At 33.7% G+C, this 27,658-nt stretch overlaps 1 protein-coding gene and 1 long non-coding RNA gene across 4 annotated transcripts; both read right to left on the bottom strand.

Annotated features, from left to right (window-relative positions):
* Window positions 1-9,846: 9,846 nt before the first annotated feature.
* On the bottom strand, window positions 9,847-15,092 carry LOC120080939 (vacuolar protein sorting-associated protein 25). Its single transcript, XM_039035625.1, has 7 exons — window positions 14,966-15,092; window positions 13,286-13,404; window positions 12,788-12,927; window positions 12,603-12,656; window positions 12,412-12,500; window positions 11,449-11,524; window positions 9,847-10,224 (listed from the first exon to the last, which is right to left on the bottom strand). Exons 2-7 carry the CDS (start codon window positions 13,342-13,344, stop codon window positions 10,103-10,105), a joined length of 540 nt encoding a protein of 179 aa, XP_038891553.1. The 5' UTR covers window positions 13,345-13,404; window positions 14,966-15,092; the 3' UTR covers window positions 9,847-10,102.
* A 788-nt stretch (window positions 15,093-15,880) lies between these two features.
* On the bottom strand, window positions 15,881-26,130 carry LOC120081292. 3 transcript variants are annotated; one of them, XR_005482762.1, is made up of 4 exons: window positions 25,785-26,130; window positions 25,603-25,680; window positions 25,417-25,484; window positions 15,881-16,106 (listed from the first exon to the last, which is right to left on the bottom strand). It is a non-coding gene; the product is annotated as an uncharacterized LOC120081292 (long non-coding RNA). The 3 variants fall into 3 exon arrangements; XR_005482761.1 differs by having other exon boundaries at window positions 25,295-25,484; XR_005482763.1 differs by lacking the exon at window positions 15,881-16,106 and adding an exon at window positions 24,091-24,437.
* Window positions 26,131-27,658: the final 1,528 nt, after the last annotated feature.

Genomic DNA, 27,658 nt, shown 5'->3' on the forward strand with positions numbered 1-27,658 from the left:
CACTTTCAAAGTATACTTTAAATTCTTTATATCAAAAGAGGTTAAATAAAAAAAATCTTTTTGAAAAACAAACATGCCTTAACGTTTTCTAAAATAGGAATTCCACATTGCTAAAAAAAGAAAGTAAAAGTAATTGTTAATTCCAGGTTACTTTTAAAAGTTCATTTTAAAAGTGACACGTCGTGATTTTTGTAACTGAAATTGACAAAAGTGAACATAACTCGACTAGTATGTAGTATGTTTAGCAACTAAGAGATCTATGAGTTGGATCTTCTACCTTTTGTTATTGTATTAAAAAATTATAATTGGCAAAAATGTAAAAAGTGAGTTATACTCAATGGTGATTGGTATGTATAAGAGGACCTTTTAAGAAAAGAAATCAATTTGTTTGACTTTGGAAGTTGGAATTTTCTATCAGTTGAGACCTTTCAGGAGTGATTTGTAACTATTTTTCTATTTTCCCTCTAAATCCTATCAAAGTAGCAATTTTTTTTTAATTATTTTTTTTTATATATTTAAGAATTCAGCTTATATTTAATATAAACTAAAACATTCCATAATTTTATACCTGTCGAGATGTACAGAATTTCTTATCTTTCAAATACTATTGAACAAAAATTTATGCCCATAAATTTTCTTTTCTTTTATATGGGTAAGACTTTTTGTTTGAGTGGTTGGAAAGTTGTTTAGTTTATTAGCTCCCGTTTGGTCACGTAAATGGATGCTCATTCAGTATATTAATATATTATAAGTATAGTATATATTATATATGCATTATTTAATGTAGATATCCATAACCTACTTAAGTTAACAAATATTATAAACCTCTCATTGAATTCCATGTTGTAATATACACCCTTCATTGAATTTCACATTGTAACATACTCTTCATGTCCTATTAATAGTGTTGTATAGTGTCATTGTAAGACACAATTAGTTTCTCTTTACTTTACTCTCTAATTTTCTAGTTTTGTTATGGTATGGTTCTTATTTTACAACACGTTATTAGCATGAGTCTTTACCATTTTGAAGATTTTGTAGAGATTGAATTCGATTAATTGGAATATCAAAAACATTAAAGACCCGTAGTAATTTTAAAATTTCGTTCAAATATGGTGAGTATTTTGATTTTGGTGATTTGGTCTTGTTTGCATTAGAGGAAACAAGATTATATTTATATGCATGTGTTTGATGTATTCATCATTGGTTTTCTCACCACCGTCGATCTTTATTCTATTAAAATTAAAGTCCAAAAGAAGGTAAGTACTTTAAATTCTCATATATGCAAGATTGTGAAATTGAATTGCAAATTTGCAAATGTTGGCATTGCGTCTGATTAACACATGAGAATTGTTGAATTGTAAATTTGCAGTTGCATTTAGTTTGGCTTCAACTTGTTTTATTTTAGTGTAGTTTGTCACACCATTTTTGAATTGGTGGCACTTTTTTAAGGCAACGATCTAAATTGAGGCGACATGAAAATCTATGGTTTTTTAAATTTAAATTTTGGAATATCTGTATGGAAATTTTTTTGAAGATATAATATCTTGATAATTGTGATTTAAATTATCTTTCATTTTTTTAGGACTATCAAATATGCCGATCAATTTTACTATTGAATTTTAATTATGCATGTGATTATATTTTAAATGGTTTTATATGCCATTCTCAATAGTCAATTCTTTCGATTGTTAATTGTTATGTTTAGATTAATGTATATTTTATCTATTAAGATTATCTCTCAATATAATATTATTTTTTCTTTCAAATATGGAAATAAGTATCCAAAATTAACTTTAATTTTATTCGGAAAGGTTTAAGATTTAAAAGTAACATTTAATAATTCACTTGGGTCATTAATATATCAATTAGCTACTAATTAAAAGATTAATGATTAGAAATAAAAAAAAATGACTATAAGAAAACTTTGTATAAGGATTTTTCTGATTAAGTTGAGGTATTTAAGCTGACTGTAAGCGAAGGAGAACACATCTAGGAACTAACTTGCGAGTAATTAGTCTAATTTTTGTTTGTCGGGCTAATATTGAAATTTATTTGATTGTTGAATATTTAAATTATTCTCTTGTGGATAAATTTATGAATTTTTGAAATTTTTAATGATTATATATATTTGATCAAATTTTCTCATGACAAAGTTTGTAAAAGTTATGTATAATAGTTAATTTCTCTTAATAAAACTAACTTTGATTTAATGTACCTAAATCACTTAGTGCTCTTGCACCCGTAGTTATACATATTTTTAGTTAATAAATGCTCATAAACAAATAAACATGTATTACTTTCATATATCAAACATGCTCTCTTATATTAGCAATTGAAAAAGAAAGTTCGACACATTATGATGACATATATCTAATATTATTTGAGGTTGAATAAAAGAAATAAGTAATATGTTTCTATTAAAAAAAATCAACAAAATAATTTAATATCATTCCTCGGGGTGAATGTTGCAATATTTAATAATTGTGGTCAGAATCATGCTATAAAGGAAGAAATAATTATTCTATTAAAATCATATACATATAATATTTTAAAGAAGAATTTTATTTCCAATGTGATGCAAGACAATAATATTATATATGTAGTGCATTAAAAGTTTTTCTTTTGAAAATTAAAAATGAAAAGGAAAATGATGATTGGAAGTAAATTTTAAGAATTTATTTGAATCTCTTGAAGATATAACTTATCTTTTTATCCCCTCAGTATGGTATTATTTGGATGTTACAAGTTCTTTAGAATCTCTTAAAGATATGATTATTCTTTTTTAGTTTTTACCAACCTGTATATGAGATATTTAAATTTCTTTTAAATCTCCTAAAGAGAATAAGAATAATTAACATTTATGTTTGCATATAGTGCATCTACGTATATTATACTTAAAAGTAAACCATACGTTTTCAAAATTCAAAAGACTTGAAACAAAAAATTAAATATGATATTAAGTTTGTAGACTTGATTAAAGATTTTTTAAAAAATATAATTTTTTCTATGGGAGCAACATTTATCATTGATATACTTTATTTTCTGGTAAATAAAAGAGAATTCCAGTAAATTTGGAAGATATACGTTGTAATAGATATCATATAGTGATTGATAATAAAAATGATATATGATATTTATAAACTATATCTATTGTCTTCAATGAGAAATGTATATAGAAAAGTTGTCCACCTTTCTTCCAAATTATATTACACACATATTCGTTTGAAATATATATAATAATGAATCTGAAGTTCATTGATCAAAATATATTTTTATTTGACACAATGAGTCATTTTGGGTCAATAGTGAAAATAAATATTGGAAATTTATATTAACATCTATTGAAGAACTAAAAACTCTTTCATCTGATAAATTGTCATGTTTGACTTGTTCTCAAGAGATTAATTATCAAACTCTCATTAGCTAAAATTGAAATTAAATCTCTCCTATTTTTTAAATGGATTCATGGTTGTATATCTAGATTTATTAATCCACCAAGTGAACCATTTAAATACTTTATGGTTTTTGTTGACGCATCCAGTTGATGATCATATGCTTATTATCATTTTAAAACCTTATATGCAAGGTTAGTTGCTCAAATAGTTAAAATAAATGCACAATTTTATGATTTTGAAATTGATTTTGATATATATATATATAGTGAATTCATATCCCAAATATTTGATAATTATTATTATACATTGATTGAGATAAGTGTTGAACATCCTGTAACTTAGGTTCAAATAGCAAAGCTTTTCCATATGTATGAAATCATGGTATTTCATATGCTCTAAGGCAATGACTTATGAACTTATAGCCACAACCTAAAGCCAAATATATTTCTTATGCAAAAGGTGCAATAAATGTTTAATTATTGTTCAACAACAATTAAGATGATAGAAGAACTAAAACGAATCCTCAAAAGAGGTTATAAATCTACGTTGAAATTGATTTCAAATCAATATTAAATATTTTTTAATAGTTGATGGGTGATATATTTACTGCACAATTTGCTTAATTATTATTAATGAGACAAATTGTCAAACATTAATGAAATGCATAAGTAGTGTCTCAATTTAATTACCATACAAATCACTTTGAACTAGAAGTTCAAAAGATAACTTATTTGCAAGATATTGCAAATCAAATGCTAGATGCATTTATAGAGAATTTATAGTTGCAAGAAAGTGACTAAGTTATATATATTTTGCAAATACACTATCTAAAATTGATATCCTAATACAACAAGTTGTCTACACCACGTCCCAAGCGTGATAGAAAAATGGGTTCCAAAGACAAAAATCCTCGAAAAAGAAGTAGTCAATAATCAAAATGACTCAGTTAAAAATATGGATATTTCAAAAGAAATCCTAAATACACTACTCATAAGAATATCAAAGAAAATAGGGACAATAATGAGATCATGATAAATTATATGTCATGACCGGAAAAAATGAATCCATACTTATAAAAATTGACAACATTTTTGCATACAATGTCACTCATGATATTGTTTATAAAAATGAGTATATACTTAGATATATTAAAAAGTGACGACATAGAAATAATTAACTTATGTGAAAAGAAACAATCAAATAGAAATAAACTCATTTTTCAAAATTGTGAGGACTAATAGTCCAAACATCAAAGAATGTTAAACATGTGGTATACAAGTGAGTATTTATAAGAAAAACAAATAAAGTGAAGTCACAAATTCTCACAATGGACTGGTATTAATCATGAGAAGACATATTCTCTAATGGTGGATATAATGCCATGAGACTAATTTATCTAATTGTGTATGAATAGCTTAATACACATATTAAGGATGTAGTCATACCACATTTATATGAATCTCTTAGGGTGTGTTTGGTATGGGACAAAAGTAGAGAGTTAAGTTGGTAATTATTATCTGGAGAGTTAAATTGTCTGTGTTTGTTGTGCAGAGTTGAGGATCTGATGCAGTTTTTTTGTGAATGAGATTAGTTCTATTTTTTTCTGTTTGTTTTTTATTTTATTCTTTAGTTTTATGTTTTGCTATTGTTGATTAATTTTCAAATATACACGTATTTTCTCAAATCATTTATGATATAAACTGGACAATCTCAATTTGTAGAACATAATAGATTATTTTTTATATATTCTTTTCAAAAACTGTAATAATTCTAATTCTCTTCAATCGGTAAAACATACCATATTTCATATTGCTGCTCAATTAATTGGTATATATATATTGAAGGTAATTATCCCAATTACTAATTGGTATATTATATGTATATATATTGAATCTTGCCAACTTAACTTAATTATTTTACATATCATACAGTTTACTTTTATATAATATGGATAGTATATTTGAAATTGTACATAGGATAATTACCTTTCATTTGATTATGATGAAGGGAATGTGATGTAGTACAGTAACATTTTTCATAAGATCACAAAAATAATATGAATCGACTGAACATGTGGCCGTTTCCAAAAAAAATTCACAAAATATATGTTCTTTTCGATACTTATAATATCCCTGTCATAATACAAACACAAAAATTACATGTCATGACTTATGCAAAAATTATCATTCTTTTCGACATGACAGTCCATTTGCTATTATCCAAAAGAACTATAAACAAAATATAGGGGTGTGGTCAGTCTACATGTTTCTTCCTAGTAAACAGAGGCAGTACCTCTTCCGTGCGTGTTCTGGTACTGTAAGGAATCAATCTATCTTCTGAACGTCTGTGACAAGGAGGTCAATAAAGATGACCTGATCATCCTCATCCAGGCCATCAATGCTGTATATGGAATTTACTACTTCCTTCCGACGCCCGAACTCCAGCTCATACTTCTTCTTTTGCCACGATGCAAGTCTATCCATGTGTGTGCTCTGCATTTCAACAGTCGATCTCATGATGTCGATCATTTCAGCTTGGAATGATGGCCTCTTCTTCTTACTGCCTTGAGATGACTCGGCAGGTACACTCGCTCTACCTATAGATTGCTCTGCTGGCTCTTCATCTAGATTTAATGGTAATTCTGTTTGACGAACCTCAGGTGTGTGACAGTCCTGTGATCCAAGTCGAATCTCATCTTCAAACTCTCTGAATGCATTCGTCACCATCACATATGGGTCCTCACTTGATTGCCCTACTGCTCCGTCTTTCCCAAATACGGTGGAGAGGTCATCGTGGCTTGTTCCACATCTCGCTCATGATGAGGATCTCGTTCATACGGTTCTTATAGCCATTTCAACTTGTCGAGCGAGATCCTCATGAGCGAGATCCTCCTCATGAGCGAGATGTGGAACAAACCATTCCCACATTATGATGACCTCTCCACCGTATTTGAAAAAGACAGAGCAGTAGGGCAATTAAGTGAAGACCCATACATGATGGCGACGAATGCATTCAGAGAGTTTGAAGATGAGATTCAACTTGGATCACAGGACTATCACACACCTGAGGTTCGCCAGACAGAATCACTATTAAATCCAGATGAAATAGATGAAGAGCCAGCAGAGCAATCTATAGCTAGAGCGAGTGTACCTGCCGAGTCATCTCGAGGCAGGGCAGTAAGAGGAAGAGGCCATCATTCCAAGCTGAAATGATCGACATCATGAGATCGACTGTTGAAATGCAGAGCACACACATGGGTAAACTTGCATCGTGGCAAAAGGAGAAGTATGAGCTGGAGTTCGGGCGTCGGAAGGAAGTAGTAAATGCCATATACAGCATTGATGGCCTGGATGAGGATGATCAGGTCACCCTTATTGACCTCCTTGTCACAGACATTCAGAAGACAGATTGCTTCCTTGCAGTACCAGAACGCGCACGAATGAGGTACTGCCTCCGTCTACTAGGAAGAAACATGTAGACTGACCACATCCCTATATTTTATTTATAGTTCTTTTGGATAACAGCAAATGGACAATAGACTATCACGTCGAAAAGAATGATAACTTTTGCATACGTCATGACATGTAATTTTTGTGTTTGTATTATGACATGGATATTATAAGTATCGAAAAGAACTTATATTTTGTGATTTTTTTTGAAAACGGCCACATGTTCGGTCGGTTCATATTATCCTATCCTATGTACAATGGATATTATTTTCTCACCATCATAATCAAATGAAAGGTAATTATCCTATGTACAATTTCAATTCCAAATACCCTATCCATATTATATAAAAATAAACTGTATGATATATGAAATAATAAAGTTAAGTTAGCAAGATTCAATATATATACATACAATATACCAATTAGTAATTGGGATAATTACCTTCAATATATATACATATAATATACAATATACCAATTAATTGAGATTTTGTTGGTATGTTTTACCGATTGAATAGAATTAGAATTATTACAATTTTTGAAAAGAATATATGAAAAACAATCTATTATGTTCTACAAATTGAGAAAAAAAAATTAAGATTGTCCAGTTTATGTCATAAATGATTTGAGAAAATACGTGTATATTTGAAAATTAATCAACAATAGCAAAACATAAACTAAAAAATAAAAGAATGAAATAAAAAACAAACAGAAAAAAATAGAACTAATCTCATTCACAAAAAATTGCATCAGATCCCCAACTCAACTCAACTACAACAAACACAGACAATAATTATCAACTCAACTCAACTTTGCAAACAAATACAGATAATTTAACTCCCCAGATAATTTAACTCTCCAGATAATAATTACCAACTCAACTCTCTACTTTTATCACATACCAAACACACCCTAAAGGATTAAAGATACCATAATCATATAATTTCAAATCTTAGAGAATTATATATATCACGGAGATTCTTATAAAACATTTATGACAAATGCTATATAATGATCATCTTATTAAATATTTATTTAAATAAGGGTATAAAAATAACCATTTTTGTCCATATGATATTACAAAGAATTGTAGTCAAAATTTACTATATATGTTTTAAAACTTTCGAAGAGTTTTCAAAGGCAATAGTGTTTTTTTAAGAAAGAAATTGAGATAAAATTCTGAAAAACAAAGTTTTATCTTTGCTTACAAATAGAACATAAAACAGATGAGCTTGCATCAATTTATACATAAAAAATTTTATATGGACTAGTTACACCATTGAACACTCCTATGGTGATTCTAAAAAAGATATATCATCCAATCTAATGATATGATAATGAAAAACTTTAAGTCTTGAAGAACCATAGTTTTTTAGAAATAAGTGCATTTATATTTATACATTACCTATTGTAGTATTCTTTCAGTAATTTTGTTACACAAGTACAATACACCTCCAAAAGAAAGATATTGGAGTAGAGTTGAACATATATTGTGTTTTATTTAAGAATTAATCTACATTGATTTATTTTCTTCCTAATCAATCTCATTATGATCTAGTTGGTTGTGAAGATGCATATTATTTATCTAATCCATATGAGCTACAACTTAACCAGGTCACTAAGTACATGGAGAAATTTTTTTATATTATAGCAGTCAATAAAGCAAATTATAACAATTACTAAAATCCCGACGATTCATGAGCCTAGCCAAGAATGTTATTATATGAAAACAACACCACAGATGAACTTCTACATTAAGAATCTTGAAGAAAATGGCAACATCGTTATCCAACAAATTTTTTTTAAAATCACTTGACAAACTTATTAAGGTGTTCCCACTAACAACATTTGAATGCGATAATTATGAAATGTCATGTGATGTTTCTATGGGGAAGTGAACTTATTGCACTCTTTTACCATTGATTATGGTTTTTTCCCTAGGATTCTATTGACAATGTTTTTAATGAGACAACCATTAAGATATATAAAATAATGTACTCTTTTTCCTTTATTAAGATTTTTTTTCCATTAGATTTTTTCCTAATAAGATTTTAATGAGACATTTGTTTTATATAATATAGATATCTAAGGGAGAGTTTTGTAAGTGTAGTATATATTGTAAATGTCCTATTTAGTATAGGTATGCATAACCTACATAGGATACCAAATATCAAAACCTCTTATTGAATTCCATACTTTAATATACACCCTCCATTGAATTTCACATTGTATACACTCTTTATGTCCTGACATAAAAATAGTGTTATATAGTGCCATTATAAGACACAACACAAATGAGTCCAATTGTTCTCTTCACTTTCTTTTCTTTACTTTACTCTCTAATTTTCTAGTCTTGTTCTTGTACGGTTCTTATTTTACAACATAATCAAAATTCTAACAGTCTGAATGTCTAAGAATTAACGCAAACTTTTAGTGATGCAACCTTAAAACTGTAGTAATATAAAGTGATTTTTTTTCCATTCTAAAGTATCCAACAAAAAGTAGTTATCGTCAAGGATCAACAATGAGCCTTATATAAGATTCAGAAATATAAACAAACCATTTTGAAACCCAACTAAACTCAAAACACAGAATCCATAATGTAGCAAAAGTGCAAAACTAAATTCAAAATTCGACTTAAAAATATAAGATTCTCTTTTCCTCTATACATTGTTTTTCAATATCTAAAAAAACATGCTCAACATGTTAAATTTTTCGTTTTTCTTCCAAACTACAATGAACAAAAGTTTTTTAGGAATTAAGGATGTGTTTGAAATACATGGTTAAGTGTTTATTTAAAAAATAAATCATTTTAGAAGAAATGAAAGTATTTGACAACCACTCAAAATAGTTTTTCAAATGTATTTTAATAAGTTTTAATCAAAAGTATTTAAATAAAAATAAATTTTTTGAAAAACACATTTTCTCAAATCAATCTAAACGAAGCCTAAATATTATAGGGTCACAAGATTAGTTCGCAGTTTATAAGCCGGTCCAAATACTCGAAAGTAAATAAAGAGTTTATATATATATATAGTTTTTTTTTTCAAAAATATACAATAAATATCTTCCAAAGCACTCCCAAGCATGGGTTCTTAAGTTCTATTGGGAGGCCTCTTGGTTACAATACACTGAAGAACTGCACCAAGAACCTATAGTCCCAGTTTGAATTGGCAAAAAACTAAATGAAAGTCCCATTTAGAAGTGTACAAAAAACAACGAATGGCCGCAGTCAATGTGAATAAAGACCGGTAGTTATACAGAGAACTTAATACCTTCATCATCTGTTGAAGAACCTTTGAAAATTGCAAGCTTCCCCTTTTGTTCAAGCAGCTTCAATGCCCTCATTAATACCGTACGGTCAATCCCTTGAAGCTCTGATGCATAAAACAGAAAAACAAATTACTTTGCGACAATAAAGTTTCAATGCTATTTCAAGATATGGTGGTGTTTAGGCACAAAAGAAAGTAATTTCGCAAATAGCAAGCATATACCGTCACTCTACAACAAATGTGGTATGGTCATGTTCACAGAAAAACTTATGAGAAATACTTCTAGACTTTGTCATCGTTTCGAAATCACCTTTGGGACTTATAAATTTGTTAGAATGTTGGACAAAAACTGAGATTTAAAATGTGTGATAAAGACTTAAATGTAAAGTAGGACTGTTACATCGTTTCATAACACCGTCACATCATTTAAGGTCCTAAATTTTTATCCAACTTCTAATGAATTTCTATTCCAATAGTGGTTTTGGAATGTTCACGAAAAGGATACTATTGTAACAATTTTTTAAACAGATGATGAAGTCTGAAAGTTTTTTGTTCTTTTTTGTTTTGTTTTGTTTTTTTTTTTTTTTTTTTTTTTTTTTTTTGTAATTTGGCCGAACATAGTCTGTTCTATGCAACTTTTTTTAGAGGATTTTTACAAATTATCACATGGCATCACATATTCCCATGTTCCAAGTCTTATGCATTCCGTTTGACATCAAATAAAATTAGAACATTTACAAATATAAGAACAAGTTTAAAAATCAAAATACATACAAGCGTGAAAGTTTAAGATCAACTAAAAAGCTTCTCATTCATAACAGTTTTTGCCAGAGTTGCATTTCCATTTAAGCCAATCTACAGATTTCTTTGATATATTACACCGAGATGCTTTCCCGCCCACCAAGTTTAATTAATAGTTAATTCACTAGAATTGCTTTAGGAATGTAACATGTTAAAGAACAGATTCAGAAATCATTTGAAGTTCTAATCACCTCAGTATAAGCCAGATATTAAATTTCTGTTGACATTTACATCAATATTTTCACACATTTATGGATTAGACATCAACATAAAAGATCGATGAATCAACATTTTCATTGTATGGTTAAAAAAAAAACCATGAAACATATAAAATAAGCAACAAAATGTCAATAATGTTAATATAACATAAATAAAATATTTTAACTAGTTTAAAAAGTGTAAAATGATTAGTTATTAATCTAAATATTTCATTTTGAATTTATTGTTTTTACAAATTTCCCATTAATTTTCATTGGCATTCCCATTAGCAGCGATATTTTAAACCTTGAGCATAAGCAAGGGAAGTACCTGTTCCTCTAGACTCAACTCCTGATCGTATTTCCTCTATTGTCATAACACTATCTTCAAGTCCATTATTTTTCACCTGCTTATAAGAAATAATTTAAGAATAAGAATTTTCCAAAGCACTTCTGATTTTCTAGCAAAAAATACTTCTAGAATCTTGACGACTTCTTTTAATGGGATAATAGCAATTTATACCCTTTCAAAATCATCCCAAACTCACTCGTAACTATGATAGTTAATAAAGTATTTGGTTAAATTACAAATTCAGTCCATTAAAGTTAAAGGTCTGTTTGGAACCTCATGATTTTGAGGGATTGCAATTCATAATGGATTTCAAATGAATTCCTCTGTCTGGTATTACAGGAAATAGAATGATTTTAAAATCCGAAGTAACTTCAAATCCCGTTTTACTTAAAAGATTTTCCTGACTAAAATGGGATTTGAAAGTAAATTACTTAAATAACCTTATCAAATTCTAATTTTCAATTAACACATCATAGTTAAAAGTCTATATTAACAAATCCTTAACTTTCTTTTCCTTTTCGGTTACCATTCAAACACAAAATTTTAAATACATTCCTTTCAAATCTTTCTAGTTCCAAACAAAGTAATTAATTTAAAATCGTTTCTCGGATTTCAATCACAGGATTTAAAATCATTTCTTAAACTTTCTTGAATCCAAACGGAGGGTAACTTTGAGGTTTGTGTCTATATGATCCTTGAACTTTCAAAATTATAAATTTAGTTCCTAAACTTATGAATTTCCGCAAATCTGCTGGACATAAAATTAAAGTTTAGAGTTCCATTAGTATAAAATCCAAATTTACATCTAATAGAACAACTAATTTTTAAAATTTTCAATTTTGTCGGAAATCTATTGAAACACAAAATCGAACCAAAAGTTTAGACACAAATCTTAAAATTTTGAGACTAGACTTATAATTTAACCAAAGTATGGAATCTTACAAAGTGCAAGATGATGTCAGCCCAATCTTGAATCCGGTGCCATAAAATAAGGCACTTCCTATGTCCTTTATCCAGCCATTCTGCACGACCTATAGGACAATTAAAATGAACAAATATCAGTTTTCCCCCAATGAAAATGAATGAAAACTGTAAACAGATAGAATTATAGAATTAAACTAGCAGGGCCTAACCATCTGAAACTAAAGCTGAGAGAAAAGCTTCTCTAGCTTCATGACTGAGAGATCCTGTAGCATCACAACCACACTGTAAAATACATCAAACAACTGGAACAGTAATACACAGCTTCTTAACCAAGTCTAAGACACCAACAGACTTTTAACAGCCAATTAGGACCAAACAAGGCCATGTAATTTACTTTCAATCTCAGAATTTGAAAATAGGGGAAAGTCCTCTTCGAGTCCAATGACAAATATCTTTTGGGTTCGACAGTAGTCTAGAATAAGTTCCTTCCAAAGTTGAATTTGCTTCTCACGGGTGTCCCTCACTGGTTGCAAACTGAGAAGACATGCAACAAAAAGGTTATATATGCAACTCAATACAGAAGAAAAGCTTGAGAAAAGTGAAACAATCAACGCTATCCAATAAGAACTGTAGGATTGCAGTAAGGTACAACTATCACATTCATATATACGAGGCTGGTGGGGAAAGTATAGGTGATTCAATATATGCAGTATCCTGTTAGTTGCGTAACTACTAGTTGAGCAATGAAGTGTCAGTTTTCTTCGCTCAGGAAATTGTTGTCAAAACCAAGATATCAACATCATCAGAAATTGACTCACACAACTTCCAAGTTACTCGTGTGGCTAATAATGATGTAAAAAAATGAAACAGAAACAGATGAAAAAAAAATTACGTGAAATATGGAGGATAGTTGAAGAAATGTGGTAGCTTGAAATCTCCTAATTTCTGCATTTTCTCTATTCCGTCCTCTGGAAGTGAGTTGAGTCTTATGGAAGCATCTTATCTCTAGAGCTGAGACATTTCAGATGGGAAGGAAGAAACTTAGCATCGATAAAATGAAGAGACAAAAGAACGCAAAGATTCATAAATGATTCAACGAGAATATAGACTTGCAAACTAATACGAGCTTGTCATTATAAAATTATATAAATTGTTATGAACTACAAGTTGTTTCCCACTTCTAATTTCATCCTGTGGATGATTATAATAGCAAGCAGATGAGCATGTCAAATTAGAATAAAATCTTTGTGTGTTTATGAATCAGATCCACGGTGAGAAGTGAGAACTTCAAATAAACTTGATTTTTTTTTGGACGAGAACAACCACTTTTGAAAAAATGAAAGAATACATGGACATACAAAAATCCAAGCCCACATGAACAAATAAACTTGATATGATGAAACGATAGCAGCTATAGAACACCATATGGCATGAAAACTTCACAACAACAGAATACAAGACTGAAAGAGACCATAGTATCAAGTCAGAAGACTTCGTTGGAAATACCTTGGATGACAAGATATTCATGACTGAGCACCTCTTGGGCGTTTCTGTTGTAAATGTGTAAAAGACCACAATTGATAACCATTTTTGAAAATTGTGTTTGTTTTCTCCCAGTCCCAATTTCTTTATATGGTAGTTCGATTTAGTTTTATTTCTTTATATGGTATTTCGACTCAGTTTTTGAATTAACTTGGGGTTCGAAAATGTTTGTAAAAGGTATATAACAAAACAAAGAAATGCATAAATGAAAGTAGTGTTTATATGCTTAATTTTCAAAAATAAAAAAACAAAAAAATAAATAAAAATATATTTATTTAAAAAAAAAAAAACAAGATTGAAATTGTTATCGTAGGACCTAAGAACTACTTGAACAAGCAAAAATGTTGAAGAAACACTGAACAACTTCAAAATTGCCTACAGGAAAATGGCTTGTGAAATAAACCGAAGCAATATGGAACAGCACTTCAGGAGAGTTTGGAATTTCGGAAAAAGAAGAGTTGTAAAGAACATTTTTGGAAGGAACTGATCAACTACTCCTAAAAATGCTTGAATGTTTTAAGAATGTTCATGATCACTTTAAATCCTCTAAAAACACTATGAAATTTTCAAAGACTAAATTTTAGAGGCTAAAAACACACTTATGATTCTAAAGTCATCCCAAACTCATCCTTTCATCTGTAAGATAATCATCATCTGCGATCTAACGATTGAAAAGAAACAATGAAGATACAGAACCAGCGACGCGCAAACAAAACGAGATTTAGTAACTGAAATTTTCGAAGTTGAAAAGTTTAGTAAACATATCCAGCCATGTTCGGAATGGTTGACCGCTTGATTTCAGGGTTAAATACAAACCAATAAACTGAGAATCGAAAATTCAAAAAATGACTTCCAATTCTTTCACAGAATCTCGATTCACCTGAGTGGCGGAAACGATGAAGTTTCAAAGTTCCCCTAAACCGCGGTGTAATCACAATCTTCAATTGGCGTATATCGATATTGAGATCAAACAGTAGAAACGATTGTAAATGGAAATGAAGAGAGGAGAAAGGAAAAATTGAATTTGTACCTATAATCGTGTGGGTCGCCGCCGTTCGAATGCCGTCGACCGGAGTTCGTGCCACTCGGTATTCGCCGGGGGAGAATGTATGGGAGTGAGGTTTCTTGGGAAATAGATATTTTTGACCCTACAAGGGNAATTAACTTAAATTAAGGAAATAAGAAAAATGGACCCTTTAGAAAAAAATTTGTTTGTTTACTCTACAACTTTTCAAACAATGTTAAATTACAATATTATCCTTAAGATTTCAAAAGTCACAAAACCCACTCATTCTTCTAAACCCTTCTCCTCCCACTTGCACCTTCCATTATCTCTCATTTTCTACTTCGAGTTCGACTGGATTCCTGACCATTTTCCTTTCCATTTGAAGATAATTTCGAATTTGTCATCTAATTAGGTTCGAATTTAGCCATTTTTCCCCGCTCATTATGTTGGTTTATCTGAGTTACTGGAAAATCATTGTTTTAAATCAATGTTCTAAGATGTTGCCATTTTCTACTTCTTCACTCTTTTATGTTTAGTATGTTCAGATCCTTTGAATGTAAGTGTATTTTTAGGGTTTTGAATGTAAGTGAGATGTTGTGGGTATAATACATTCGAGTGATATTTCTTCTTTTTTAGATTTTTTTTTTTGGCATTAGAACATCATTTTCGATGTTCTCTGAACGATTTGGAACCAAAAAGTTCATTTTTTGCATAAAAATCCGACCTTCATTTTCTAGAAAGTGGTCCCTACTCGGTCGGTCTTCATACGTGCCTAACTGGGTATTGATCGGGATGAGGCAAATGAGAAGATGAATTTGTAACAACCCCACCTCTTAGGACTACTAAAAAGGGGATCGTTACTGCATGCAGGCATAAATATTCGCATTGAGGCAAATAAAGTAAAATAAAATAGAATAATCATGATTTTGAACTGCTTTAGGTATATAAGACAATGTTCTGCCATTATCTCAAGATCTTAAATTGTTCAACTCCGGCACCCTTTTTAACATGAAATAAATTATATAAAAAAATTATAATGAAACCATAAATGTAATAAAAACAAAAAATGAGAAAATATAAAGGGTCAAATGCGGAAGCGAAATCTGGTTCCTTTGGCACTGTCACAGATTCCTCTTGTCAGTCGCCCGAGTGTCCTTGCCCTTACCTGAAAAAAATAAAGATAAAGGTTGAGTATAAAATACTCAGTATTACCGGGATCAAACTATGCATCCACGAGCAAAGAAAGATAGCCCATGGCTCATACAGTTACATCGGTTTTTGATGATGAAAGGAAAACCAAAAGACATACTATCTTGCCTTGAAACGTATATCTAGCGGCCCGTAGGCACACCGTCAAACATGAAAATAACATGAACGTGAATCCGTCGACTCACGCATGTCTAGCGGCCCATAGGCACACCGTCAAACATGGAAATAACGTGAACATAAACCTGTAGGCTCACGCATGTCTAGCGGCTCATAGGCTCGCCGTCAAACATGAAAATAACATGAACGTAAACCTGTCGGCTCACGCATGTCTAGCGGCCCGTAGACACGTCGTCAAACATGAAACATGAAAAAAAGTAACATGAACGTAAACCTATCAGCTCACGCATGTCTAGTGGCCCGTAGGCGCACAGTCAAACATGGAAAAATAACATGAATGTGAACCTGTTGGCTCACGCATATCTAGCGACCCGTAGGCACATCGTCAAACATGAAACTAGACCCGTAGGTCATCTGAAATAAAACATGCGTCAAGGCAAGACAGTAAACCGCTCTACTGGTCTATTCATGCATCACATACATAACTTCCATGCAACAAGCAAAACATAATGACAAAAAAAATCATGCTCAAGAGTCCACTAAGTAACTTTATAGGTCTAGTCTAGGCTGCCTGACACGAAGGCACCGGTAATAGTACCATGATAATGGGCAGAAATGCACGTTATCATAGTGCTAAGTTCTTAAACAATGTTGGATTGCGTTGATAAAACATGTTAAATTGCGTCCATCAAACATCAATTTCATAATATTGCAGTCGCATGCGTTCATCGCATAGGAACAGTTGATTTTTGTGTTTTTATGCAGAATATGTGTTAACGCAATGCAAGAATTGCGATCATAGGAAATCATCGGTCGAGCGCAACTTCACCGTAAGACTTTACGATGATTGTATTCGCAAACATTCGCCCGAGAAGAATTGCCGCAACTTGGTCAGTGCAACATGATAGGCGCATCTGGGTGAAAGGCTAATCAATCGTGATGGGATAGAAAGCTGATGACAGTCGAATCCAAATTAAGTTGACAACCGATAACAATCACAAGTACATTCAGCTTTTCGGTGACAAATATTTGGCGCATCAATCAAGAATTAAAGCCATCTCATTTGTACAATCATGAGAGAGAAGCCGCCGTTCATCTTGGATGTTCTATAAATACCAGAGGCATCCTTCAGAAAAGGGGTTCACCGGTTCACCATTCTTTCGTTCGAAGTTTCATACGTCATTGTACATAGTTTTCTTTTGTTTTAAGGCAGACACGAGAGAAGAGATTGTGCCGACAGATCATTCCGGTAAGCTTGGGAGAGTGCAAGAAGCTTCAAGGACAGAGAGAGGGTCAACGCCTGCGGAAGCGGGAACATCTTTAGAACCGAATAGAGATTACAGTGTAAAAGCCTCGGTCAGCAAGGAATTGCTACCAGACTCTCTACCTTTAACTTCCATTGTTATTTTGTACTCCACTCATTTATCGAAATAGAATCTATTTCTCTATATCTGTTCACTCTTTGTTATTCATGTATGAGTAGCTAAATCAGTTGAATGGGTTGAGAAGCATTTAGCTAGCACAACTAGGGAATCTTCATTCTATGCGATTATCTTGTATTATGTATGCTTCATTCGTCCATTAGAGATACTCGGAAGGGTAGTCTAAGGATAGGATCTAGGCTTGGGAAGGTCAGGTTAGAATCTAGGCTCAGGAGAGCCAGATTAGAACGCATAAACAAGAGATAGGAGCTTAGGAATAAGCACTATTTGTTATCAACGAATCGCATGCATCCTAGAGATCAGATATGATTGTATGCGGTCACCTTGCTTTTATGCATTTTGCATCATCGCATAGGACAAGAGTAGAGACCTAGAGATAAGCTCTATGAACACTTTTGCATTCAACACATGCGTCCTAGACTTAGAAGCATCACATTTGCATTGGAAAATGACTTATTGTGCATGGTGGTAGCATGATCGCATAGTCTAATGCATTCCCAAGTAACGCTAGCTAAAAATCTTCTCAACCCGTTCATTGCATACTCAGTGCATCTATCACACAACTGACTTTTCTCAAATCCGCTGCATTTGATCTTTTTCATTAACGCAATCAACAACAAACCAACAATTTATTTATTTGGTTACTGCAAAGTTTTCATAAAAATTACCAACGCAACCTGTTTTCACAAGTCCCTGTGTTCGATCCTGGACTTACCAGGAAACTCAGTGGAATTTACACTTGGATTCCGCTGAGGAAACTTGAGTGCACAACATAATTTCACCATCTCATATCATCCACACTTCCACTTCATAAAAATCGAGCATCAAGTTTTTGGCGCCGTTGCCGGGGACTTTGGTAAAATAGTGTGCTGACGGTAATTTTTTGATTCTTTGCAGACTCTCACTCTCTGGCGAATTACGACATGAAGATTGAGAGAACGTTTAGACGGAGACTGAGAGACCGTCAACAGCAACCACAATCAGATAAAGAAGAGATAGCGGAGCAGCCTGGAAACAGAGCACCAAATGATAATAATGTCATGGCGAATCCAATCCTGCTGGTAAACGATCACAATAGACCCATCGGAGACTATGCATCGCAAAACCTCTATGATTTCTCTCCAGGAATCATGAGGCTTGCCTTCAATAAAGGCAGATTCGAAATGAAGCCGGTGATGCTGTAGATGATCCAGACTGCAGGACAATTCGGAGGATGGAGTAACGAGGACCCGCATGCCCACCTCCGAAGCTTTATTAAAATCTTCAATACTTTTGTGTTCCCGAACATCCCTGCCGAAGAAGTTCGACTAACTCTGTTCCCATTTTCTCTCTGTGATCAGGCTAGGAAATGGGTATATTCTCTCGAGCCGGGAGAGATCACTTCATGGGAACATGTCGTGGAGAAGTTTATGAAGAAGTATTTCCCACTAATTGAAAATGCCAGGAGAAGGAAATTAATAACAAATTTTGAACAAGAAGATGACGAATCGCTTAGTGATGCTTGAGCGAGGTTCAAGCGGCTGGTAAGAGACTGTCCACATAATGGCTTACCAGACTGCCTGCAAATAGAGATTTTCTACCAAGATGAATCCCTCTTTGCAAACCGCTGCTAATGCGGCAGCCACTAGTGGTCTGCTCGACAAAACATATGAAAAGGCAAGGAGTCTACTTGATCGCATTTCCAAAAATCACGAGGATTGACGGAAAAGTGATCAGAGATTAAGAATAAAAGATAATGACACAAACAATAGGGCCATCGCATCCCTGCAAAATCAAATGACTGCGATGATGAGTCTAATACAAGGCATCACAATTAATAATATGGGAGCAAAAAAAGGGCAAGTCAGCGTAATTACTCAAACGACCGCAAGTTGTGTCATTTGCGGAGATGCTCACCCGATGGAAGAATGCCCAACAAACCCGCAGTCGGTATGCTTTATGAGAGATAATCCCTATTCCAATACATATAACCCCGGGTGGCGAAACCACCCAAATTTTGTATGGAAAAATTAACAACAAAGCTTTCAACCTGTGGCACAAAAAGGAGGGCCACTTGGATTCCCATAAAACAACGGTCCAGCGCATAGCCAAGCTAGCAGCTCACAAACACCACAATCTTCGTCCTTAGAGAGCTTGTTGAAGCAATACATTGAGAAAAACAAATCATTGCTTCAAAATCAAGCTACATCCATTAGAAATCTCGAAATCCAAATGGAACAAATTGCAGACGAGCTAAAAAACAGACCACAAGGAGCGTTGCTGAGCTCAACTGAGCTCCCTCGCAATGCTGGGGGTAACGGGAAGGAACAATGCTTAGCAGTCTCCTTGCTAAGCGACAACATGACTGCGGAAGTAGGGGAGAAGCCCATTGCAACCAACTTGAATGCGGTGACAATCGAAGACCCATTGACCTATAGTTTGGAGAAGCCCGAGAAAATAGACCCTGAAGTTACATCCACCCTTAAGCCTCTAGATCTTGAAACAGAAAAAGTCTAACCACCAACAACTCCGCAAAGATTGAAAGAGGAACAAAATGAGGAAGAAAAGATCGCAATAGTGGCTGCAGCACAAAATGCTATGATCCCACCTAAAATGGGCGACCAGGAATCTTCACGATACCATGCTCTATCGGAGGGACCTACAGTAGCCAAGCATTATGCGATCTTGGGGCAAGTATAAACATAATGCCGCTATCAATCTTCAAACAATTGAATGCCAACATACTTACGCCTACAAAGGAAACTCTCCTACTCGTTAACAGATCCTGAATACACCTTGAAGGAGAGTTGAAAAATGTCGCAATTTCAATCGATAAATTCATCCTACCGATAGACTTCCTCATTTTGGATTATAAAGCGGACGAAGATGCGCCCATCATATTGGGAAGACCCTTCCTTTCAACCATTCGCGCTCAAATTGATGTGCGAAAGGGGAAAATTCTAATGAGCGTTCATGGGGAAAAACTCTGGATTAAGGCAGTGAGATCCCAAAGGACAAAGAAAAGAGAGAAAAGCCACCATGGACGTGAACAAACCAGCCTGGAATAAATGGTCCTTGAGTATTATATGATTCAACCTCATCAGGGATGCAGTCTTTTTGAATATCCTTTTCCTACATCAATTACTTCATGAACTTTTATCATCTCGTTATTTATTATCGAAACTACCTTTTTATTACCAACATCGTTAAAAAAAAAAAACTTATTGTTTTGTTTAAAATCATTTGACCCTCTCTTTGTTTGTTTACAACGATTAAGGCACAAGATTGCAGAGATGTTACTTGAAGCAGCAAATTATCTCACTCCATCACTGCAATCCAAAGATGAGAGATCACCGTAAAGCTAGATGTGTCAATACAGAATGCAGGCGACAACGCAAATTTGGGGGTGTATTCTTCCTTATCTTTATTTCAAATTTTGCGCTATCGTATCGCATGTTAGTTTTAAAAGTTTTACCACTGCATCCTCTTTGATTACTGCAATCATTTGACATAGATAAATTTAGTAAGTTACTGCATGATGTTTCTTTGCCAAGTATAATTTCAATGATGAAAAACATGCTTCTATTTCTTTCATATATACTAGAGTCATCTTAACTTTAAGATAGTCACTTCATGAAATATTTCTAGAAGTTAGGGGTTTGCTAGCTTTCTTTCAAACTCTCTTTACAACGCATTCTAAGAACATCGCATGACTCATTTCAATCTTTTGGCAATGAGGACATTGCCGCATTTTAAATTTGGGGGTGAAGTATTTATTTTCGACCTTTCTATTTAAAAAAAAAAAGAGAATAACAACTCCACTGTTAATGTAATGGGAAACCCATGTTAATAAGAGTTAAGTTGTGAAAGGCACTTACTCGTAGTTGGATGTCCGCATGACACACGTGGGGGTAAGCCAAAACGAAAGTAAGTCACTAGGATCAACGCATAAATAAATGACCGCAACTCCACTACCAAATAGGTATGAGTTTAGTCTGAGAAAGAGTGCATTGTTCGTAGTTGGATGTCCGCATGACACTCGTGGGGGCAAAGCCAAAATGAAGGCAAGGCACTTGGATCAGTGCAAGGTCAGAAAAAAAATAACAATGACAAGAGATATGCAAGGATAAAATCATTTGACACCCCAGTGGAAAATTTTCTTTTTGAAATAAATCATGCAATGTTTCAAAAATTAGTAAAATCCTTTTGAAGGTTAAGCTTGCAGTTGATAACGAGCAGAAATGCACGTTATCATAGTACTAAGTTCTGAAACAATGTTGGATTGCATTGATAGAATATGTTAAATTGAGTCCATTAAGCATAAATTCTACAATATTGCGGTCACATGCGTCCAACGCATTAGGGCAGTTGATCTCTATTATTTTCTGCATAATAATGCGTTAACGAAATGCAAAGAATGTGATCATAGAAATACATCGGTCGAGCGCAATTTCACCGCAAGACTTTGCATTGATCGTGCTCGCAAACATTCACCCAAGAAGAATCACCGTAACATGGTGGACGCATCCGGACAAAAGGACAATTAAGATTGATGGGATAGAAAGTTGACAGCAGTCAGATCCAAATTAAGTTGACAGCCGATAACGGTCACAAAGTACATCTAGCTTTATCGGTGACAATTATCTGGTGCATCAGTCAGGAATTAAAGTTGTCCCATCTGTACAGCCAGGAGAGAGAAGCTGCCTTCCACCTTTGATGCCCTATAAATACCAAGTGCATTCTTCAGAGAAGGGGTTAAGCAATCGATTACTTCATCACTTTACAAGTTCACACCTTTGTTCATAGTTTTTTTTTCCATTTTAGGGTGGAGCTAGATAAGAGTGGTGACGCCAGAGATCGTCCAAGGTGGCTCGAGAGAGAACATTGGGGTGTAAGAGCAGAGAGCAGGTTGACTCTCGCGAAAGCGAGAATATCTTTAGAGCACGAGTAGAACTATGTAACACTTGGTGGCAAGAAATTGCTCTAGGCTCTTACTATACTTACATTGTTATTCTGTACTTCATCTTTTATCTATTCAATGGAAGTTATATTTCTACATCTGCTCACTCTCTTAGTATGCATGAGTAGCTAAACTAGTTGAATGGGTTGAGAGGAACTAAGCTAACATGATCTAGGAAGTTCATTGCTTGCAATTGTCTTGTTTTATGCTGTGCGAAACATATCTTTAGAGTTGCTCGAGAGAGAATCTAAAGCAAGAACCTAGTGTTTCGAGAGAGCTAGGTTAGAATCTGACTTGAAAGAGCAAGATTAGACTTGCATAAACAAGAAATAGGGACTTAGAGATAAGCTCTGTTTGTCAATGTGCATTGCATGCATCCTAAGAATGGGAATGATATTATGCGGTCGCATATTTGTGTGAATGTTATGTTGTCATTGCATAAATAGAAATAGTGGTTTATGTTTAAACCCTGTAGACTTATCGCATATTTATCGCATGCGTTCTAGCCTTAGAAGTTGTGGCATTCACGCCGAGAGGTGGTTTACTATTGTATGCATGTTGCATGATCGCAAGGCATGAACGCAACCTAGGGAGTGTTAGCCGAAACCCTTCTCAACCCGTTCATCGTATTTCCCATTGCCAACTATTTTCGAACTCTGCCGCATTTATTATTATTTTCATTAACGCAACAACAAACCAACCTCCTTATTTATTTTACCGGTTACCGCAAGGTTTTCATAAGAAAATTATCAACGTAAACTATTTTCACAAGTCCCTGTGATCGACCCTGGACTTACCAAAAAACTCAGAGGAATTTACACTTGGATTCCGCTGGGAAAACTTGAGTGCACAACGTAATACCATCAACGCATATCATCCATTTTCCACATTAATAAAATTACGCACCAGCAGTCCCTAGATCTTAGAAATATTTTAAGAAGAGACTTGAATAAGGCTTAAGGAAACTTTGGTATATAGGATTTGAACGAAGTATCCTTGAGAAATCTAGGAAAAGAACATTGCGGTTGACTTGTTAAAGGAAGTCTTTAGCTTATGCTTGAGGACAAGCATTGTTTAAATTTTGGGGTGTGATAACGGGCAGAAATGCACGTTATCATAGTGCTAAATTCTTAAACAATGTTGGATTACATTGATAAAACATGTTAAATTGCGTCCATCAAGCATCAATTTCATAATATTGCGGCCACATGCGTTCATCGCATAGGAACAGTTAATTTTTGTGTTTTTATGCAGAATATGCGTTGACGCAATGCAAGAATTGAGATCATAGGAAATCTTAGGCCGAGCACAACTTTACCGCAAAGCTTTGCGATGATTGTATTCGCAAACATTTGCCCGAGAAGGATTGCTGCAACTTAATCAGTGCAACATGGTGGGCGCATCTAGGTGAAAGGCTAATCAATCGCGATGGGATAGAAAGCCGATGACAGTTGAATCCGAATTAAGTTGACAGCCGATAATGATCACAAGTACATTCAGGATTTCGGTGACAAATATTCGGCACATCAGTTAGGAATTAAAGTCGTTCCATCTGTACAATCATGAGACAGAATCCACCATTCACCTTAGATGTTCTATAAATACTAGAGGCATCCTTTAGAAAAGGGGTTCACCGATTCACCATTCTTTCGTTCGAAGTTTCATACGTCTTTGTTCGTAGTTTTCTTTCGTTTTAAGGCGGACGCGAGAGAGGAGGTTGTACTGACAGATCGTTCCGGTAAGCTTGGGAGAGCGCCAGAAGCTTCAAGGATAGAGAGAGGGCCAATGCCTGCGGAAGCGAGAACATCTTTAGAACCGAATAGAGATTACAGTGTAAAAGCCTTGGTCAGCAAGGAATTGCTACCAAGCTCTCTACCTTTAACTTTCATTGTTATTTTGTACTCCACTCATTTATCGAAATGAAATCTATTTCTCTATATCTGTTCACTCTCTGTTATTCATGCATGAGTAGCTAAATCAGTTGAATGAGTTGAGAAGCATTTAGCTAGAACAACTAGGGAATCTTCATTCTATGCGATTATCTTGTATTATGTATGCTTCATTTGTCCATTAAAGATACTCGCGAGGGTAGTCTAAGGATAGGATCTAGGCTTGGGAAGGTCAGGTTAGAATCTAGGCTCGGAAGAGCCAGATTAGAACACATAAACAAGAAATTGGAGCTTAGGAATAAATACTATTTGTTATCAACGAATCGCATGCATCCTAGAGATATGATATGATTGTATGCAGTCATCTTGCTTTTATGCATTTTGCATCATCACATAGGACAAGAGTAGAGACTTAGGGATAAGTTCTATAGACACTTTTGCATTCAACACATGCGTCCTAGACTTAGGAGCATCGCATTTGCATTGGAAAATGACTTGCTGTGCATGGTTGTAGCATGATCGCATAGTCTAACGCATTCCTAAGTAATGCTAGCTAAAGATTTTCTCAACCCGTTCATCACATACTCAGTGCATCTATCACACAACTGACTTTTCTCAAATCCGCCGCATTTGTTCTTTTTCATTAACGCAATCAACAACAAACCAACAATTTATTTATTTGGCTACCGCAAAGTTTTTATAAAAATTACCAACGCAACCTGTTTTTATAAGTCCCTGTGTTCGACTCTAGACTTACCAGAAAACTCAGTGGAATATACACTTGGATTCTGCTGAGGAAACTTGAGTGCACAACGCAATTTCACCATCATATATCATCCACATTTCCACTTCATAAAAATCGAGCATCATACCACTTACCTCAACTTGGTCTCAAAAGTCTGCATGAATAACTCCTTAATAGCCCTTGGATAAAACTCAAATCAACCCTAAGACATTAACCACAAGTTTAGTTTAGTAACTATGGCCTAGGAAGTGAGTCAAAGATTAAATAAATCCTTGGGGTCCAAGTCCAAAGGAAAACCAACCAATTTACACAAAACTTACCAACTCCAAAAATTTTCCGTTGAAAAGAATGGTCTCTTCTTTGATAGCAACACCCCAAAATCTTCCAAAATCCTAGTCCTGAAAGTTGACACAATGGGTAATAACCAAAATTGTCTCCAACACAAAGTGACACTCCAAAATCTCAAAAACTCAATCCTTGTCTAAAATAAACCAACTCTTACCCAACTCAAGATTGCAAGAATAGGCAGTGGTGGTCGAATGCATCGACCTTGTGGCTGGGCGCGGTGGCAGAAGCGAAGCTGGACAGCTGGGCGCGGTGGCTCACGGTCAACCCGACTGTCCAGTTACCAGCAAGACAGCAGCAGACGAATGACGACTCTGTTGCTGCGACGGGGACGGCGCTGCGGTGCTGATGCTGGCGATGGAGAGGTGGCGATGTGGCGCGACGAAGCAACAGTCAGCAGTGGCGGTGGCTAGGGTTTAGAAAGGAACGAAAGAAGAAGAAGAAAAGAAAGGAGAAGGCACATGGGCTTTGAGGAGAGAGAGAAAAAACTTATTATTATTATTTTTTTCTTTTTTCTTTTTCTTTATAATCTTTCCACGAGTCTATATATAAAATACTAAACCTTTTCCTTTTCCCTTTAAAAATAAATTCCCTAATCATTTTCCAAAAAATATATACTTATATATATATTTTTCTTTTAAAAACTCCAATAAACAAATTTAATTATCTCCATAGATAATCAAATCTCCAAATGCAAGTAAGAATAAAACTCAATTAATTCCAAATAATTAAATTATATTTTAGCTTAGCCGAAAACATAAATCTCATATAATTTATCCAAGTAGCCAACATAAAAAAAAAACTTATTTACAAAATAAATCAGGATGTTACAGAATTCCCCCCAGTCTATCCCCTGGTCGAGTATTGATTGGGGAGGAAGTTGTGTGCCCAGTGCTTGACCTAATCGGGTAGGTGTTCGGACTTCGAGACTAGCGTGTCGCGATGGCTCCCGGCCCGAGCGAAGATAATTTATTTTCACCAATCCAAGACTTATACTACAAACATAGCAAAGTGGTAAGATCGAGGTCGAATCCACAGGGAGACTGTCGAATTAACTTAGACCAATTTATGAATTCCAAATAAAAAAAGGGGTTTTGATTATTCTTTATTTTTTTTATAATAAATTAAAAACCAAACAGAGAAGAATAAATAAGAGTTAGCACAGAAAAGGGGATTGAATCAAATTGATGAAAAATCTTGGGATTAGTTTGTATGTTTTTTATTTTCAATCATTAGATACTAGTTAATTTCTTCAATTATGTGAACCCCTCAACCTATTAGAAATTCTAATAATCTAATTAGCCAATTTTGATAACAATCTAAATCAGCCCTAATTCAGTTTAAAACTTTTCATTTTCAGCAACACACAAGTCTAAACTGAAAAGCATTAAGTCAAGGGTTCAATTGTCGAGACACACTACAAGCCGGACAAGCACATCTTATAGCATGATTTATTTAGGAAGGATTATACTAGGGCATATATGAATTTAGCCAGAAAAAGTCAAGAACCTAAACATGCGATCCTAATACGTGCAACTTAATCAATCAATTATGCATAGGCTAGAATGATTTTGCATACAAGAAATTGAATAAAATTAGTTTGTAAAAAAAAAATTCACCGAAATTCTATTATTAATAAATCAAATCCACCCAAAGGGTTTACAATAATTGAATAAATTAAATAGTAAACTTTAAGAATTAAGACATACAAACAATTCCAAGGAAATTACCTAGCCTCTAAAAGGCATATTGGAATTACAATGATCAAAGAAGAGTCGACTGACTGTAACATCCTTTTTATTATTTATGTAATTTCAGTAAGTTTTATTAATTGAGGGCATTTTTGAAATTTTTGGACTTAAGTGTAATTGCGGGAATTTAATTATTGACGTTGAAATTATTCAATTTGAAAATCAATGCCAAGAACTAATTTTAATTGGGAAAGAAATTTAATAAAATAAAGTAGAAAAAGAATAAAATAAAAGGTTTATTTTATTTCATTTTATTATTATTATTCTTTTTATATAAAAC

This window comes from Benincasa hispida, chromosome 7 (assembly GCF_009727055.1).
Source record: "Benincasa hispida cultivar B227 chromosome 7, ASM972705v1, whole genome shotgun sequence".
NCBI classification, from domain to species: Eukaryota; Viridiplantae; Streptophyta; class Magnoliopsida; order Cucurbitales; family Cucurbitaceae; genus Benincasa; species Benincasa hispida.

What these genes read in the sequence shown, in the direction of transcription:
- LOC120080939 (XM_039035625.1), bottom strand. Translation starts at nt 13,344, where the DNA reads ATGCAGAAATTAGGAGATTTCAAGCTACCACATTTCTTCAACTATCCT. An exon ending in TTCAAATTCTGAGATTGAAA is followed by an intron (nt 12,657 to 12,787) that starts GTAAATTACATG and finishes GTGATGCTACAG; the next exon opens with GATCTCTCAGTCATGAAGCT. An exon ending in AGTTGAGTCTAGAGGAACAG is followed by an intron (nt 10,225 to 11,448) that starts GTACTTCCCTTG and finishes TTTATGCATCAG; the next exon opens with AGCTTCAAGGGATTGACCGT.